At 34.0% G+C, this 17,540-nt stretch overlaps 1 protein-coding gene across 2 annotated transcripts; it reads left to right on the forward strand.

The window, feature by feature from the left end:
• The first annotated feature begins 5,684 nt into the window (after window positions 1-5,684).
• Window positions 5,685-11,726, forward strand: LOC110624890. 2 transcript variants are annotated; one of them, XM_021770313.2, is made up of 5 exons: window positions 5,685-5,872; window positions 6,481-6,721; window positions 6,822-7,238; window positions 7,584-9,943; window positions 10,037-11,726. In XM_021770313.2, exons 2-5 carry the CDS (start codon window positions 6,698-6,700, stop codon window positions 11,340-11,342), a joined length of 4,107 nt encoding a protein of 1,368 aa, XP_021626005.1. In that variant the 5' UTR covers window positions 5,685-5,872; window positions 6,481-6,697; the 3' UTR covers window positions 11,343-11,726. The 2 variants fall into 2 exon arrangements, with proteins under 2 accessions (XP_021626005.1, XP_021626004.1); XM_021770312.2 differs by having other exon boundaries at window positions 6,515-6,721.
• The last annotated feature ends 5,814 nt before the right edge of the window (window positions 11,727-17,540 follow it).

Genomic DNA, 17,540 nt, shown 5'->3' on the forward strand with positions numbered 1-17,540 from the left:
CCGTTACGCATGAAGCAAAATATCTGATATTCTCGTACGACCGTATCAGAATGGCAGAGACAGGTGGCCCAATGGTGGTAAGGCCGTTACACGTCACTGATAGACAAAAGAAAAGGATAAAAGGGGAGGAACACTCTCCTCTCGACCTAAGCTTACAGAATGCTTTGTAAACCCTATTTTCTGAATCTCAGATCATCAGAATTGAACTGAATTAAATGAACTAGAGCGAATCGAATTAATTTTTTTTATACTTTTAATGGTGTTTTTTTAGCATTTTAGTTTTGGAGTTTACACATGTGTGCGGAGATTTTCAAAGTAGGTGTAACGTTATATGTTACTGATTTTTGCTTGCAGAGTAAATTTTTTAATTTTTTAATTTTAATTCAATTGAGAATCAAACCGATAGAATGCATTCTACACAGAAAGTATAAAGAGTATATGTAACGACCCGTAAATCGGACCGCTACCGGCGCTAGGATTCAGATCGAATTAAGGTCGCCGGAACCCGTAGCAAGACTAACATACATCCTGTACATCTGATAAAATCCCATACACGATCATACATTTCATACAAAAAACTTTAAACTTTTCATCTACTAAGCTTGACCTGTGCATGCACTAAACTATATACATAAAACCCCTTACTGGAGTCCTCATCAAATGCTCCAGTTGGGTCAACATCTCATATATCAAGCCTGGTTCAACATATCTCATCATTAAAACATTTACATAAGGATCATGTACAAAGGGATTTCAAAACATAAACTAGGGCAAAGCACAATTCTAATCCATCACATAATTACATATCCACTACTATCTATTACATAAACTACATCATCTACCTTGGCGACTTTCCGTACTATCTCTGACCTGCAAACTTAGGGGTTAGGGGAAAGGGGTGAGCTACTAAAGCCCAGTGAGCAGAACTGTAAAAATATTATAATAAACATATGCTTTCATGAAATGCGTCACAGCGCAAACAATTCACATCACGGATGGACTGACCCAAAAATCCCTCTACTCTGTGCCCGGCCCTCGGTGGAGCTCCTCAGGACTTCTATTACATAACATAAGCTGTGTGCCAGGGGCGTAGTGCAGGCCACACCTGGTCTTTCCTGTACTCTGTGCCAGGGGCGTAGAATGGCAGCCCTGGTCTTTCATTACATAACATAATATCTAGAGCGCTAATGGGTCGTCCTGTTGTCCATCCACACCAACAATAAATAATGCAATGCGTCATATTCGTGAATTCTAATGCAAACAACCTATTACATATCATGATGCATGAACATGCTTAAAAAGTTTGATTGCTTTGAAAATAAAGAAGTTCTGTTCTACTCACCTCTGGCTGACTCTGAACTAACTCTGTAGCAGCTATCTCACTGCTGATCACTTCGGTTCCTCTGGTCCGATCCTACACAGGTGGACTCAAGTGAGAGACCAAACATACTCTAACATGACTCTAAACAACTCCCCAAAAACCCCCTAAAACATCATCAAAACATGCATAGGAAACTAACAAAGGAAGGCTGGACAGGGGACTTTCGGCTAGGGGTGAGCATTCGGTCGGTTCGGTTCAAAATCGAACCGAACCAAATAAACCAAAAACCGAAATTTTAGTATTTATGAAAATCGAACCGAATCGATTTTGGTCAGAAAATCGAATCGAATCGAACCAGACTGATTCGGTTCAATTCGGTTCGGTTTGATCGATTTCGATTTTTAATAAATTTTTTATTTTTTACACTTTATTTTTAATATTTTAAAATTTAATTAAAATATTTTAACTTAAATATGATTTAATTTTTCTATATTATTGAAAATAATATATTATTATCATGAAATCAGTTCGGTTCGGTTTTTTTGATTTTTTCTGATCAAAACCGAACCGAACTGAAATAACCTAAATTTTTAAAATTAAAAACCGAACCGAACCGAAATGAATAAAAAACCGAACTGAATTTTCAAATTAATTCGGTTCGATCGGTTTTTTCGGTTTGAACCGAATACTGCTCACCCCTACTTTCGGCGGCAGGTTCGACGGTCGAAGGTCCCTACAAATCCGAAAGTCAGGCACTTTCGGGGGCAAGGTTCGGCGGCCGAAAGCCTTCACAGATCCGAAAGTCACTATCCTTCGAGGGCAAGTTCGGCGGCCAAAACTCTTCTCCAGAGCCGAAAGTCCAACTTTCGGGGCGAGCTTAGGCTGCCAAAACTGCCTCCACAGGCAGGTTCGGCGGCCGAAACTGGTTTCGGCGGCCGAACCTGGGTCCTCCCAAAGGGCAGAACCCGATTCCCCCTCACTCATCCAGCCACCCAAAACTTTCCAACATGCATCCAACTATTTTAAAATATGCATAAACACATTTTCAAGCTCATAGGGGCATAAAACTAGGCTAAACCCCAATAAACATCAACATAGCATCACATTTAGCATTAAACTAACACAAACCGTAACATTTTAGATCTAACCAAAACATGCATTCTAACTCCCTTAACCCCTTCTTAAAACTTACTTAAAACATCATAAAAAGGCGTGGATCTACACTTATCTCTTGAAGATCGAGAGTAGGCGTGACCCAAACTTGGAGATGTAGAGGAACGAGCTCCGGGGATCTCCAATCTCCAAAACTTTGATCTTAGCTTAAAATCTTCAAAACAAAGCAAAAACTTATAAAAATCTTGAAGGAAAAGAAGGAAAATACAAAATCAACTAAAGGAGGGCGAAATCTCACCTATGCCCGAAAAAAGAGAGAGAAAACTTGCCCATTTTCAGACATGGGGCCTTTTATAGGTGGCTGGCCAGACCACCTTCGGGGGCCAAAGGTGCTTCCGCAAGAGCCCAATGTTCGGCGGCAGAACCTGGCTTTTCCCTCCTTGGTCTTTTCTTTCAAAACTCAATTTCTTTCTTCATTAAAACCATAAAAACATATAAAAACATTTTAGAAAACCATTATTTTACCCTTTTAGAAGACTCCGACATCCGAGAATTTCGGATTTCAACGGAGATTCCGCCAGAAGGTAGGAATTCCGATGCCGGAGTCTAACAGGATATTATAGTATATAGTTGTTTGTTTGTGTTTTAGTTTTTGTATTGATCCAAGTTTTGGCAATAAAAAAATTTAAAAAGAAATTCAATTAAATTTCTATATTTTTTTTCTAAGAATCAAATAAATTCAATTCAAATTGGATCAATTAAATTTCTCTACTTTTATTGAGTGGCAAATAAGTCGTAACATAATATAATTATTTTTTAATAATAAAATATTATTTTATATAATTTAAAGTATAAAAAATTTAATATTTTAATTAATATAAAAATTTTTAAAAATATATATAGAAATAATAAATAATTTTTAAAATTAAAAAATTATTATTATATACAAAAATATTTTTAATATTAAAAAATATTTTATTATTTAAAAATAATATTATATTAAATGAGAACTTATTTAATTCTTAAGTAAAAATACATAGGTTTAATTAGATTTTTATATATATAAATTTTATTTACTCAAATAACTTTTAAATAATTAAATTAATTATTTTAGTCAAGTAAAAGTGGATGCAAAAGTATTTAAAAGAGTTTAGGCAATAGAATTTCTATGAGAGTTATTTTAAATCAAAAAAATTATATAAAATTAGTGAATCTATTAGAAAAAGGCTATTCGTGAGATAAAATGATTCGTATGATGGAGATTGAGCCGTCCAAAACATTAGTAAACCATAGCCCTTGAAAATCTGACTTTAATAATTATATTCGATTTAGTCAATAATGAAAGTGATGTAAATCCAGAGTATATGGTTCTCAATGGTTGTGTAAGCTTAGATCCTGAGAAAGGTATCGTCCCTTTCTTATTATTATTTTTCTCTTCGTTTGCTAGCGGTACCTAATAGCCTCTTTGCAAGGTGACTGGACCTGCTATCATTCCTAATGTCACGTCATTTGGGCTGAACTCGTGGTTGGTATACCTGGACTTGTGAGTGACCCGGTTTACTCTATGAGGCTATGTCTGAGCCGAAAGAGTCGGACCGACCCGACAAGAAACTTTTTAAGTCTTGGGCTGGAACAACCTTTGCAGACTTGATCTCCGACTTGGATGCATAAAATCCGGCGATCATCAGAAAATAACGTATAATTAAAATTAATTTTTATTATTATCATCGTATATTAAATTATAGGTATTTTCTATTTAAATTAATAATTTATTTATTAATTGTCCGATCTATTTAGTGTATTAAACGAATAAAATATATTATTTATTATTAATTCCACTTTAAAATTGGGGTAACGTGCTTCTTACAATATATTTAGGTATTTCTTTTCCTTAATTAGCTGCTTTGGAGTGAAATAGATGTAATTTAAATTTAAAATTAGAACTCTTTTAAACATTTGATATTTCAGTGAATTTTTAAGTGTTAAAAATTGAATTTCACATTAATTTAAAATAAGATAATTAAATCTGTCTCTAATTTATTAGTTATATATATAGATAACTAATTTATAATAAGAAAATTTTAAAAAATATAAACTAAAATACAGAAAAATATTTCAAATATAATGTTATATTATATTATAAAAAACACTTTAATATTTACATTTTATTATAAATATCATTATATATATTTTATAATTTAATTTTATACTAAAATATTAAAATTATAATATTATAATATTACATATGAAAATTTTAAATATATAATTAATCCAATTAATCTCTAAATTATTATTTATGCATATATATAAATTAATTTGTAATAATAACATTCAGAAAAATATAAATTAAAATAAAAAAATAAAAATATAAAATTACAATTAACAGATTGATTGTTTTCTTTATTTTGTGTAGCGATAACTTATTTGTATTTTATATATAAAAATATTATAAAAATAAAAAATAATATATATAAAAATAATAATAAAATTATATAATCTTCAAATAAAATTGATATTAGAAATTATAAAGATTACTGTTGATAAATTTTATTATATTCTATAATTAATTTTAAATTAAAATTTTAAATAATAATAAATTTATTTATTATTTTTTAATCAATCAAAATAAAAAATAATTTATAATAAATCTAAATATAAATATTTTGAACAATCTTATTATTTATTACTCTTTCACTATATATATATATATATATAGTATGAATTATATGTAAATTAAAAATTAATAAAAAAATTATATAAATTTATTATAGATAATAGTTCAATTAAATTACTATTTGATTAAATAATTTTTATTTTTTTAAAGGTAATATATTAAAAAAATTATTTTTTATATTAAAATATGTTACTTTTACTAGTATTATTATAAATATTTTAATATTTTTATTTAAAAGAAAATTTTTTTTCTATAAGATAATTTTTAGAAATACAATAAAAATTTCAAATATTATTTTAAATTTATCATAAAAATAAAAAAATGTCATTAATAAAATTAAAAAAATACTTAAATAAATTTAGAATATTTCGTCCTTCACACATTGATATTTATAATAGATAGAATAATGGATAATAGATTATAGATATTTCTTTAAAAAAAATAGTAGATAAGCGTTTTGGAGATTCCAAATAAGATTCACACGTGTCTGCTAAAACGACAGCGTGGTCCTCACTAGCTATAAGCGTGAGAGGAAGAGAAGAAACTCACGACAGGACAAAAAAGTAAAATTAATTTTTTTAAAAAAGAAAAAAAGAGAAAAATATCGATTATTTGAGAACCCTAACCCGATCAATCTTCTCAGTTTAACATCAATCTCCTCTTTCTCTCTCTATTTTTCTTTGCATTTGTTCTTGAGGTTTCAGTCTCTTTTCTCTCCCTTCTCTCTTTCTCTCGGTCTCTAAAATAGGTTCCTCTCTGATCAGGTAATCTCCTTCTGTGTCCTGATTTTGGTTGTCTTTGTTCCTATTTGATTTCGCATTTTGGTCAACGCGTTTTTGTTGCTTCTGGAATTTCTTTATTTTTTCTCTAATTTTTTATTTTTAATTAGTTTTTTGGGGTTGTTTGTAATCGAATATAATCAGATGATCAGAGTTTCTTCCCTGAAAAAGGAGCTTCAAGAAAAATTTATTTTCTGTTATTTTGGTTAATTACTTCAAATCTTTTGGTTCTTTTAGATTATTGGATTCTGTTTGGTTCTGGATTTAAATTCTGATTTCTAGGTTTCGAGACCGAGGAAGATCTTTGATGGATTTTCTTTTTTAGTTGTATTGTGTCGTAGATGATTGGTTTTGTTTTGATTCACTGCCAGCTTTGTTTTTCGGCCGTTAATTTTTGGTGTTTTTAGATCCATATTGGACTTGTTCCTTGTCTCTCCAGTCCCATCGCTTGATGGTTTAGAATTAGATTGAGAAATTGTTACTGGATACTGTAAATATCTGATAGTAAACTGAAACTTTCCCTTTCTTTGTATGCTTGTATTTTGCTTGTTTAACTTGCAATTTTCATCTTGACTGGACTGAGAAGACAACAGATCTATTTCCTTTCCTTCCTTCGGTTGCCTGCAGGTCGATCGTTACTGAAAGACTGTCAGAAATTGCCTAACTGAGCTCAGTTTTAAACCTGGTTTTGAATTAGCATTATCCAGGTGGGGTTGAGAAGCCACTTCAGATATATTTTAGAGGAATATATTTTGATTCATTTGTCTGGTAAGACTTCAAGAAGTGTATACAGTGGCAGAATCTGAAGGAATGCCTGTATCAGGAAACGAGGAGGTGTTTATTTTCTTTCCGAGTTACCCATAAGATTAGAAAAATATTCAAATTGTTTGCTTTCTGCAATGTGCACATTGACTGATTGATCTTCTATTGGCAGACTGCTGTTAAATCTCTTGTTGGGCAGTCTAGTCTTAATATTGCAGGTGTTCCTGTGAAGAAAAGGAGGTTCATTTGGCCTCTTTCACCTACCCCTGAAGAGCAATCTTCACTACCTGTAGAAAATGATTCTTTAGAGAAAGTACGCATCAGCCCATCTCGGGATTCTGAACTTGTAGATGCTAGTATCCCAGGGAATTCTTCAGTCTCATCTGATTTGAACAAGAATTTTGTACCCGAGGAAAATAAGAAACCTTTGAATGATAATTTGCCAAAAAATAGTATTAACCACTCAATATATAGAATTGCAGAACCTAGCATGGCTCAGTCTGATTCTTTGGGTAAGCTTGACAATGATGACGAGAAGCTTGACAATGATGACGAGAAGCTTGTGGCAGAGAAATCAGCTAACATCCTGGTAAAATCATCAAAAAATTGGCATGATTTTGCAGCAAATTTTCTGACATTTTGGTAAAATGGGCTACTAAGTTGGTTTTTTTTTCCTGCAAAAAGTTTGTTTTGTTGCCTGCTTTCATTTTTTTTTTCCGGGTACTTCCTGTAAATGTTCCATTTTCCTTTGTGTGTATGATTATTTCTTCAAATTTTTATTATTGTTCTTAAATAATAAATTTCTTTCAGCTGTTAATGTAATTGTGGTTTTTGAGTTTGAAAATTGATTTCTTTCCATTGATGTAATTGTAGTCTCTGTTAATTCACTTTTATTGCGTCCTTGAACATCAGTTTAATAATCTTCTATTGGCAGACTAAAGTTAAACCCCTTGGTGGTGTTCCTATGAAGAAAAGGAGGTTCATTCTTCCTCCTTCACCTGCACCTGAAGTTCAGTCTTTACCAGTTCTGGAAAATGATTCTCTACAGAAAGAACATGGTAGATTGTCTCAGGAGCCAGCCATTTCAAGTGCTAGTGTTGCACAAAGTTCTTGCTTATCTGGTGAAAACAAGAATTTGTTGCCTGAGGATAACAAGATGGTTCCTGAAAGCATTGTGCAGACCAATACTATAAACCACTCTAGAGTTAAAATTGAAGAACCACTCCACACAATTCAATCAGAATCTTTGGACAAGCTTGACAATGCGGAGAAGCTTGTGGCATCAGAAAAATCTGCAAGTATCCTTGTAAAATCTGGCGAAACTGAGTTGAATTTAGCAACAAATAAAGCCCCTGCACTTTTTGTTGATAAAGTCAAATGTGACCAGCAAATAGCAGAAGGAAAGTGCAAAGATAAACCCACCTTTTCTGGGAATCCTGAATTGGCATTAGATTTGAAAGATGGTCCTCTGTGTGCTTTGGAGGATCGAAGTCATGATGGGAATAGTTGTAATCATGGCAATGTAGAACCTGTTTCATTGAATTTGTCTTTAAGCAATGATGAAAGAAGTACCCATTATAAAATGGATGATGTGCAGCCAAATACTGTGAGTGCTAATGTCTGTGCTGACAGATCAAATTGGGATTTGAATACTACAATGGATACTTGGGAAGATTCTGTGAGTGGTGAAGTAGGTGAAGTAACAGCTGATGGGTTGCAGACAGTTGGTGTCAAACATCATATAGAGCCCTTGATATTAACAGGAACAGTGGGAACAGGTGTTGCTACTGAAAAGGAAATTGTTGAGAGTGATTTAAGGTCTAATTTTTCTAGAATATCTTCACAATCTGGCCAACAGTATAATTCTGAGGATTCTCTTCATTTGCGCCTTAGTCCATCTTTTCTTTCTTTTAACAATCAGGAACCTTCTATTTCATCTACTAACGGAGACTCCCAGACTGGTATCAATATTAGCCTCCCCAGAGGATTTTTGTCAGCAGGCAACACAGTTAACTCTAGAACAATAAAATCTGAACCATTTGACGATAACCTCAAACGTGATTCTAGCAGAACTGAAGCCAATCTGACAGTACCATTAGATTCTAGAGCAGTGCCAGTGAAGAGTGAATTAGTTGAGAAGTTTGCTCAGGAAGCCCACGAAGCATTAAATTTTAGCACTGTGCTACAAGTTGATGCTAAATCTATGAAATCTGAATCATTTGATGAAGGTAATTCAGAAAAACCAAATACCATAGATGCCACATCACACCAATCATGTGAAAGTGCTGGACAGCTTACTCCAGAAATGGTTTCTCTTCCTGTGAGCCACAGTGGTGATAACATTAATGGTTCTGGTGCAGTGGATGCTGCAGTTGCTGAGAAGGAAAATATAAATGATTTTGACCAGTGCAAACTGAAAGTTGTGGATGGACTTCCCTCTGATCCACACCAAAATGGTGAGAGTACTGTAAGTGATGAGGAAAAGATTAATTTGTCAGGTGATATGCTAGAAGAAGACTCATATGGGACTGAATACGAATCTGATGGTAATTCTGTGCCCATGGATATAGAAGAAGACGGTCGAGGACAGGATGACTATGAAGATGGTGAGGTCAGGGAACCACAACTGCTTGGTGTAGTAGAGCGTCATATATGTGAGAAAAGAGAAGGCATTAATCATGATGATTCTGACAGCAAAAAGGTCCATTCTGCAAAGCTGCATCCAGATGTTCATCCTACTTCATCCTATGTTGAGGGAACAGAAACTACTGCAGAAGAGCCTGTTGAAATGAATAAAGATAATGTTGAAGAATGTATTGACACGATCCTTGATTCAAAACCCATGGATGATGCATCAGCAGTTGAAATCTCGGCCACTGGAGCTGATAAAAGGAAGGTAGTCGAGACCGTTCAAAGAAAACCACTTGACTTGTCAGCAGAAAAAGAGGTCGTGAAGAGTCTTGAAACCGAACAATCACCTGATCAAGCTATTGTTGGACGCCAAGTAACTCCATTGTCTATTGTTCAAGGTACAGATGAGAATGTGAAGACAAATGATGTTGAAAGAGATGATTCAGCATTATCCGAGGTGGAAACATCTATAAATGTTGATGCAACTAAAGATGCCAACAGTGGAGTTAATCAGAGTAGGATTATAAACCTGTCTGTAGCTTCTAACATGTCTTCTTCTGGTAAGACTAGATATGTATCAGGCAAGCCATTGTCACTGCATCCTGGAAGAGAGAGATTACCTGATGTACCCTTGGAGGGAGAGAAACTACATCCTCGAGGGAGGTGATTATTGTTATCTTTAGTTGTCATTCTGTTTTACTTTGTTTAAGGCTTATGTTTAGTGTTATCTGATCTTATTCATTGACACTTATTCAGGGATGATCCTTATGAGGGTTCACGCAGGTTCTCAAGAGAAAGGTTTCAAGATCAGTCATCCAGAAGCTCTAGATGGAATTATGTCCATGCTAGAGGGAGGCTTGCTAGTAGGATTGACGCTGTGTGCAGTGATAGAGATTCTGAACGTGATTGCATTCCAAGACATAAATATGCTTCTGCAGTTGCTGGGTCAAATTCTGAATTCTTGAATTATGATATTGGACCAGATGGTGCATTTGTTGGTTCTGTTCGAGGAGGGAGAAAGATACTGGAAGATGAGACATCGATTTTCCGAAATCTATCTTCAAGGAGGCGCTCTCCTGGGGCGAGAGATGGACCTGCCTCACATGGATTTCAGATGGTTCGAAGAGTTCCAAGAAGCATTGATGAAGACAATTCTAAAGTTGTTGGAGTAAGGCATGCTGAGAATATTATGAGGGGATTTCCTGATGACGGTGAAGGACATGCATATACGCGTCCCCAACCTCCCTACGAGGGATTAGATGGTCGCTTTGTACAAGGGCCTAGGAACTTTTCTTCTGTTCAGAGAAGGGGCCTTCCTCAAATGCGTTCAAAATCTCCAATTAGATCTCGATCTCCTGGTCCATGGTCATCATCTAGGAGAAGATCTCCAGATGGATTTGGTGGCCCCCCAGAATTGCCCCACCGAAGATCACCAATTTACCGGATGGAGAGGATAAGGTCACCTGATAACCCAGGTTTTCCTGCAGAGAGAGTGTCTAGGAGGCGTGGTTCCCCACCGTATTTGTCCCGTCCTAATGATTTGAGGGATATGGATCCCGGCAGGGGTCATGGTCATCCAAGATCTATCATATCTAATAGGAGCCCAACTGGCCGGATTTTTCTTAGAAACAGGAGATTTGGTGCCGGTGATCATAGAGAAAGGGCAGAGAATGATGAGTTTTATGAGGGACCCATGCATCCTGGCCGGTTTCATGAGCTTGGTGGCGATGGAAATGGTGAAGAGAGAAGGTTTGGTGAGAGACGAGCACCTGTTCGTTCATTTAGGCCTCCTTTTAGTGGTGCTGATGGTGAAAATTTTCCTCTCAATACAGGGGATGGGCCTAGGTCCTTTAGGTTCTTCCCTGAAAATGACCAGGACTTCCATGAGCGAGCTAATTTGAGGGAAAGGGATTTTGACAGGCGGATCAAGAACCGTCAAGGAAATGCACCTAGAAGACCAAGAAGCATTGAAGAGCAAGAGGGAAATTACCGGCATGGAGGACAGGTTATGTATGACGATAGTTTTGATGATATGTCACGAGTGAAGAGGAAAAGATTTTGACTAGATTAATCTACATTTCATTAAGCTAGATCCTGGACTACTTAGTGAACAAGGAACCAGAAGGCAGAATAATTCTGGTAATTACAGCTGGATATAGGAATAGCAAGTTGCTGTTTTCTTTGTAGTTCTCAGCAAATCTGTGATTATGGTATGGATGGTAGCTTGATTTAAGACCAGTGACTTGCAACACTGGATGATTGATGTGTCTTGTACATACCATGGGTCTTCTCACGACTTCTCTACCAGTTCCTTAATTTGCTAATTCTGGATGTTAGCAGCACTTCATCAAAAGTTTCACTTGAGCAAGTTTTGTACTGTTATACTTATGGTGGCACTTTATATATTTTAAGGGTCATTTTGGCAAAATAATTTTTTGTTATGTTCTGTGGAGTTACTCGAGCTTCTCAAAGCGGCTTTAGCCTTACATGCTGATTATTGTGCTAGTGGACCAGAGCAGGTATGCTACTAGGAAGTTATTGAACTTTGAACTAATTGTCAAGCCATCAATGGGGCTTTATTAAACACAGGAGTTAGCTAATTCTTTGCTTTGGTTAAATTCCTCACGTTCCTCTTGTGACGTTGCACAAGTGTGAATCCTTCAAATCACCAAATTTATGAATTCAACTGATACAGTTTCTGTAGTGGTGTTGAAGGGCAGAAGTTTGAATGAGCTCCATTATTTTCCCCCCTGCAGTGTGCTTTTATTGACACGAGGAATTTGCAGGACCATTACAGTCTGTTAGCACTAGAGCATATATAATTGTTAGTTCTGGTGATAGCTGGTGGGATGAGATAATTCAAGTGCGGGACTGTTAGATGGTTCCATGTTATAAAGACCTAATTTTGGTTTAGTTGTTTATATGCTGGCAATTTTGCTTGTCAAAGTTCTATGAGTTCTATGATCTTTTTTGAAGAGAGACAGTGGCAAAACATGTGCCTTGGAGTAGGGTTGCTGTGATATTTTCCATTCTTTAATAGATGAAAACATGTTTCTGCAATTTTTGGATTTGGATACATTTGCCAAACTTGAGCTTTGTCTTGGCACCTTATGCGGGTTCCTAAAAGGTTACTGTCTTGTCTTATAGGCATTACTCTTTTAAGGGAAATAGATATTGAGAAATTATCAGCCTCTTTCTTCATGTTAGTTCTGTTGATTCTCTGCTGTATTTTGTTTTGCCTTCTACTCCATCAATAGAACAAAGAAAGGGGTGATTTTTGAGGCACATCTCAAGAGCAGGGATTTTGATCAACTACCATAGATTAAAAGGTAAAACTACTACTGTAAGATGTAGTCAGTTATTTCTTGTGATCAGCAAAGGTTTGAGTCACCTACCTATTTCTTTTGTCATCCCATTTATCATACAGTCATCATCTAGTGCTCTCTCTTTCTTTCTAGAGCTTGTTACTTTCAGCAACTTTTACAGATAAAGAGTCATAGTAATAGGAAGTATAGTGGAAGGGTTTATAACTTTATATGCATATACCCAATGGATTTTGTCACCTGATCTTCTCTTCAGTTTGAGATTCATTATGCTTTGTCATCTTCCACCTGTATTTCGCTCTCATTTCGGTTAACATGTCGGTAGCTATGAGGCAGCTTCTGTGGACTGGAAGCAGAACTCTTTAAATATGTTACTTCACTTTGGAGTTCATGTGCACTGAATCATAACTGTTCAAATTCTTGGCCGTGTAAATGGATGAGAAACTGGGGAGAGCTGACTTGTGGAGTCTCCTTGTTGAGCTATCAGTAGAATAAATGAACTTTTAACTTGCAGTATTTATGGTGATTTATGTATTTTGGTAACATAAACCCTTATCAGGACTTATGCATACTTGTTGAGGACTGGAAGTAATGCCCAACTGGCTGTTCCTGCTGTATCTTCAGTCGCTGTTTATAGACCTATGTTTTTTCCAAAAGTCTAAAACATATGACTTTGGTCTGGGAGTCAAACATACGACTTTGGGGAATGGAATCCTGAATTGTTGTTGAGTGATATATGATTGGACTTTTCCCTATGCTGAACTCAGGTCTTCAAGTGCAGGGATTATGGGAAATATACGAGGACTAGCTTCCCTGGCTTGCACTCTCTTTTCAATCTGAAAATTTTGACAGGTTGTGCAAGTGCTGGGAAAAAATAGTGAGACGGTGATATAATTTTCTTTCATTGGGTTGGTGGCAACTAAGAGAATGTGGAAATTGATGCCTTTCTCCAGCTGTGTGCATTTGTCTTTGGCTTTTACCCAATCGAATATGCCTCGCTCTCCAGTCACATGCATTTTACAGTAGGTTCTCCCTTTTTGTCCCCTTATAAGAAGAGACGAGGAAGGACTTGAGCTTCGGCCATTGAGGGCAATCATCGTCATCATATTATGCATGTGAAGCCAAGTCTGAGGCTATTTTATCATTTTTATGGTAGAAAGACCGAATTTCAAAAGGGTAACTTTAATATATATATATAAAAATATAATTTAGTGGAAAATGCCAAAGCAGCAAATGTTGAACCATAATAAAAATCATCAAATCCGACCCAAATGTTGTCAGGATTGGTGGCATATTGAGGACTTTCGTTGGGTGTTTGTTTACTGGGGTCGCTTCGCATCGTTTCAATCAAGTCCGCTGTTGAATTTTCTCTTTCAGAAGCGGTCAATGAGACTAGTAATCGCCCCCTGGGCCGACCTTAGTCTGTTAGTGTCTATGATTAAACAATGCAAGACTAAGCACATCAAGTTACAATACTGTCAAATTCAAGTTCAATTTCAGGTGATCTTTGAGACAAAAAGCAAATTGATATTCTTGGGTCTTGGTCGTCGACCTAGAAAGTAGTTCTCCAAAAAGCCGCCCTGAGTCAAAGGAGAGACCCCCTATATGGAAGCTCAATCCTGCAACTGGACATTGGGAAGGATACTAATGTTAGCAGTGTTTGTAGGGAAACACTGCTCATCTGCATGCCGGATAAAAGGGAGAGCATGTGTGGCAGACGGACAATAATAGGATTGCCTTAAAAGGAAGTTTTATAATAAAATATCATTAACGGCTTTAATAAACAAATGGACAAAATAGTTACGAAAATAAAATGCTTATAGTAACAAAAAGTTTTGAACAAATCATATCGACCAATGCTTATTAGATTTGTCAAATTATGGTATAATTCAAAAAGGAGAAATTGAGATCTAATTAAACAAGACACTAAAATTTGATCAACATTGATTTTCAAATCAAAATGAATTATATTATATTAGTTTGATTTAACTTTAATGTATTTGAGTAAATCTGAACAATTTTGTGTTCTACTCTTTAATTTAATTTTTATTTAAAAAAATAATTAAATTATTTTAGTTTTAATTGATTTGGCTCAACGGAATGAATATTAAGCATACTATTTAGTGTATTTCTTAAAAAAAATTGATTACATAATTAATTTTTCATGAATTATACATTATTTTCTATATTTTTGTATTCAATAAAAATATTTCCATTTAAAAAAATAATTAAATTATTTTGATTTTAATTGATTTGGTTTGACGAGATAAACATTAAGCATACTATTTAGTGTATTTCTTAAAAAAAATTGATTACATAATAAATTTCTCATGAATTATATATTATTTTCTATATTTTTCTATTCAATAAAAATGCAAGAACAACTTTATTGGCATTGATTTGAAATTCTATTAAGTGTGCCGGTTGTATATTATACTTGCTACGAGTTAGGGAGATTTTATGTCAGTATGAATTATAACGTTAATCGTGGTTTAATTTGGGACAGGTGGACACATATATAATATGTTAAAATTATTTTTTAATCTCTCTTAACTAATTGATTGGGAAAATATATATAGATTGAAATGAGTAAAAATAGGTTTTTGAGTTGTATCGAAATAAAATATCAAAAATTAAATACTATTTGAACTTAAATTCTTGTACGTGATTTACTATGAATAGGCTATCTTCTATACATGTGTATTTGGAGTTTTTCTGTGTTCGTGAGGAATAAAAGGCGGACATTAATCGATGGATATCCAAGTTCGATTTTGATTCAAGTTCAGTATTTGTTTTTTGAAAAATCATTGTGATTTTAGTTAACTCTTAAATTATTAAATAAAATTTATGATTTATTTTTCGTTATTATACATAAATTATATAAAAAAGTAATTTTGTCTATTTTTAGATTCTAAAAAATTCATTTTTTTACAACATTTAATATAATTCCTATTATAATTTTATGTATTTAATTGCATTACTAGAAATTAATTTAATTCCTAATTTCATTATAATTTCTATTTGATTCAAATCTAATTGATCTTCTCTCCCATTTTGGATTATATTCCTAATATGCTTACTATTTTTTCGTATTGGAAAGTTCTTTGTAATCTAAACTATTGCCCCTTATTATTTTTGGTAGCAAGAGAACTTCTCGTTTTCCATTCTCTTTTTTCACTCGTGATTTGTTCACCTCTCTGCTACCATACCATGTGGCCATCCTCCACCCTTTTCACACAGGAACAACCATTTTTCTTCCTTTATCTAGAGAGTGGTTATATTCTTTATTCATCTCTAGGCGAAACTGCATGAATAAATAAGAATTTGGTTGCCTTTGTTGGAAATCCAATCTTAACAAAGAATGATATTTTTGATATGCAGATTTCTTTTCTTTTTTTCTTTTTTCTGGATGTATTATTATTGTTTGCGGGAATGCCTCACCCATTTTATGCTTTTGTTAGTTTTCAGACCCAGTCAGATCAGCAACGTTGCATGAACTCTGAAGACGCATATAGTCATTGAAGAATACACCTTCCCTATTGCTAATATCGTATCTAAACTGGAAAGCTTCTCTAAACCTCAACGAGATCTTCGTGTTGTGGCTGAGGCGAGTTTCTTCCCTATTGCCTTTTTTCTTTGTGTCAACTCCTAATTTAATGGTGCATGCAAGCCTCTTGCCTCAAGCTAGATTTCCTCTTCCGTGAAAAATATTTTATATGAAAAATATTTTTTTAATGATATAATTGTATTTTTATTTTCTAAATTTATAAAAATATATATTTCTATAAAACATTTATTTTAATAAAATTATTTAATTGACAAAAAATACTGATCACTTCAAAAGTACAAAAAATATAAACAATTTACAATAGAAAGATAATAACTTATTTTTAAATAATAGAATAAATACTTTTTATTAATTTAATCTATTTTTTGTCAAAATATGTATTTATATATTTAACAAATCATTTTTCCTTAATCCAGTAAAAATTGTTTTACGTAAATTTATAATATAAAACATAGATTTTTTGTAAAATTTAATTTATTTTCATTAGAAAAATAGAAATGAGAAAGAGAAAAAAAGCCCATGAATCCAAAGAGCATTTTGAATTCGACCTTCAATACAATATTCACATCCATACATACATGATACATCAACAAAACGACGAAGAACACACAGCAAATAATCTGTGGAGAGAAAATCATGAACCACAATCTGGGCACCGAATCAACCCATTCTCATTGCATTCCAAGCACCTCTTAGGCACCCTTCATCTTCATCGAACACCTTCCTACTACCACTACAATTTCCACACGGCATAAACCTCACATCGCCACACGCTTCGCAAACAAACCCGGGCTGTCTTCTCGGAAATCCATCCAAGACCTTCCAATTCTCGTCTCAAACATTTGCTTAATCACTTCAGCGCCACCCACACGATTTCCCCTTATAAACACCTGCGGCAAGCTCACAGTCTTCCCTCCCAATACACTTTGCAACTCTTTCCGAAGGAGATCGGGAAGTTGAAGAAGAAGAGGAAGAAGAAGGAAATCGGAAAAGAGAAGAAGAAGAGGAAGAGGAAGGAGAGAGAATTGATATTTTAGTCTTTTTAACTAAAATTAACGGTGATTTAACTGAAAATCTAACGGGAGAGACTAATGTTATAGTTTTTAAAACTAAATTGAAAATTTTTTAAAACAGAGAGACAAAAGGTTGCAATTCACTAAATTAGAGGAACTAAATTACAGTTTACCCTAAAATTTTTAAAGAATAAAAATATTTTTTTAAAAAATTATTTTTCTTAAAATTATTAAAAAATATTTTCTATTAATTAATTTTTTATATAAATAAAATTAATAAATTAATAAAAAAATATTAATTATCATTATTAGAAAAATAAAAAAGCAGTATCTCTCCACTCTCCTTCTCCAATAAT

Source organism: Manihot esculenta, chromosome 10, assembly GCF_001659605.2.
Source record: "Manihot esculenta cultivar AM560-2 chromosome 10, M.esculenta_v8, whole genome shotgun sequence".
Lineage (NCBI taxonomy): Eukaryota > Viridiplantae > Streptophyta > Magnoliopsida > Malpighiales > Euphorbiaceae > Manihot > Manihot esculenta.

Bases quoted from the DNA above. Each gene is read 5' to 3' on its own strand.
- LOC110624890 (XM_021770313.2), top strand. From the start codon at position 6,698: ATGCCTGTATCAGGAAACGAGGAG. The intron at 6,722-6,821 runs GTGTTTATTTTC...TTCTATTGGCAG, and splicing joins CTGTATCAGGAAACGAGGAG to ACTGCTGTTAAATCTCTTGT. The intron at 7,239-7,583 runs GTAAAATCATCA...TTCTATTGGCAG, and splicing joins AGAAATCAGCTAACATCCTG to ACTAAAGTTAAACCCCTTGG.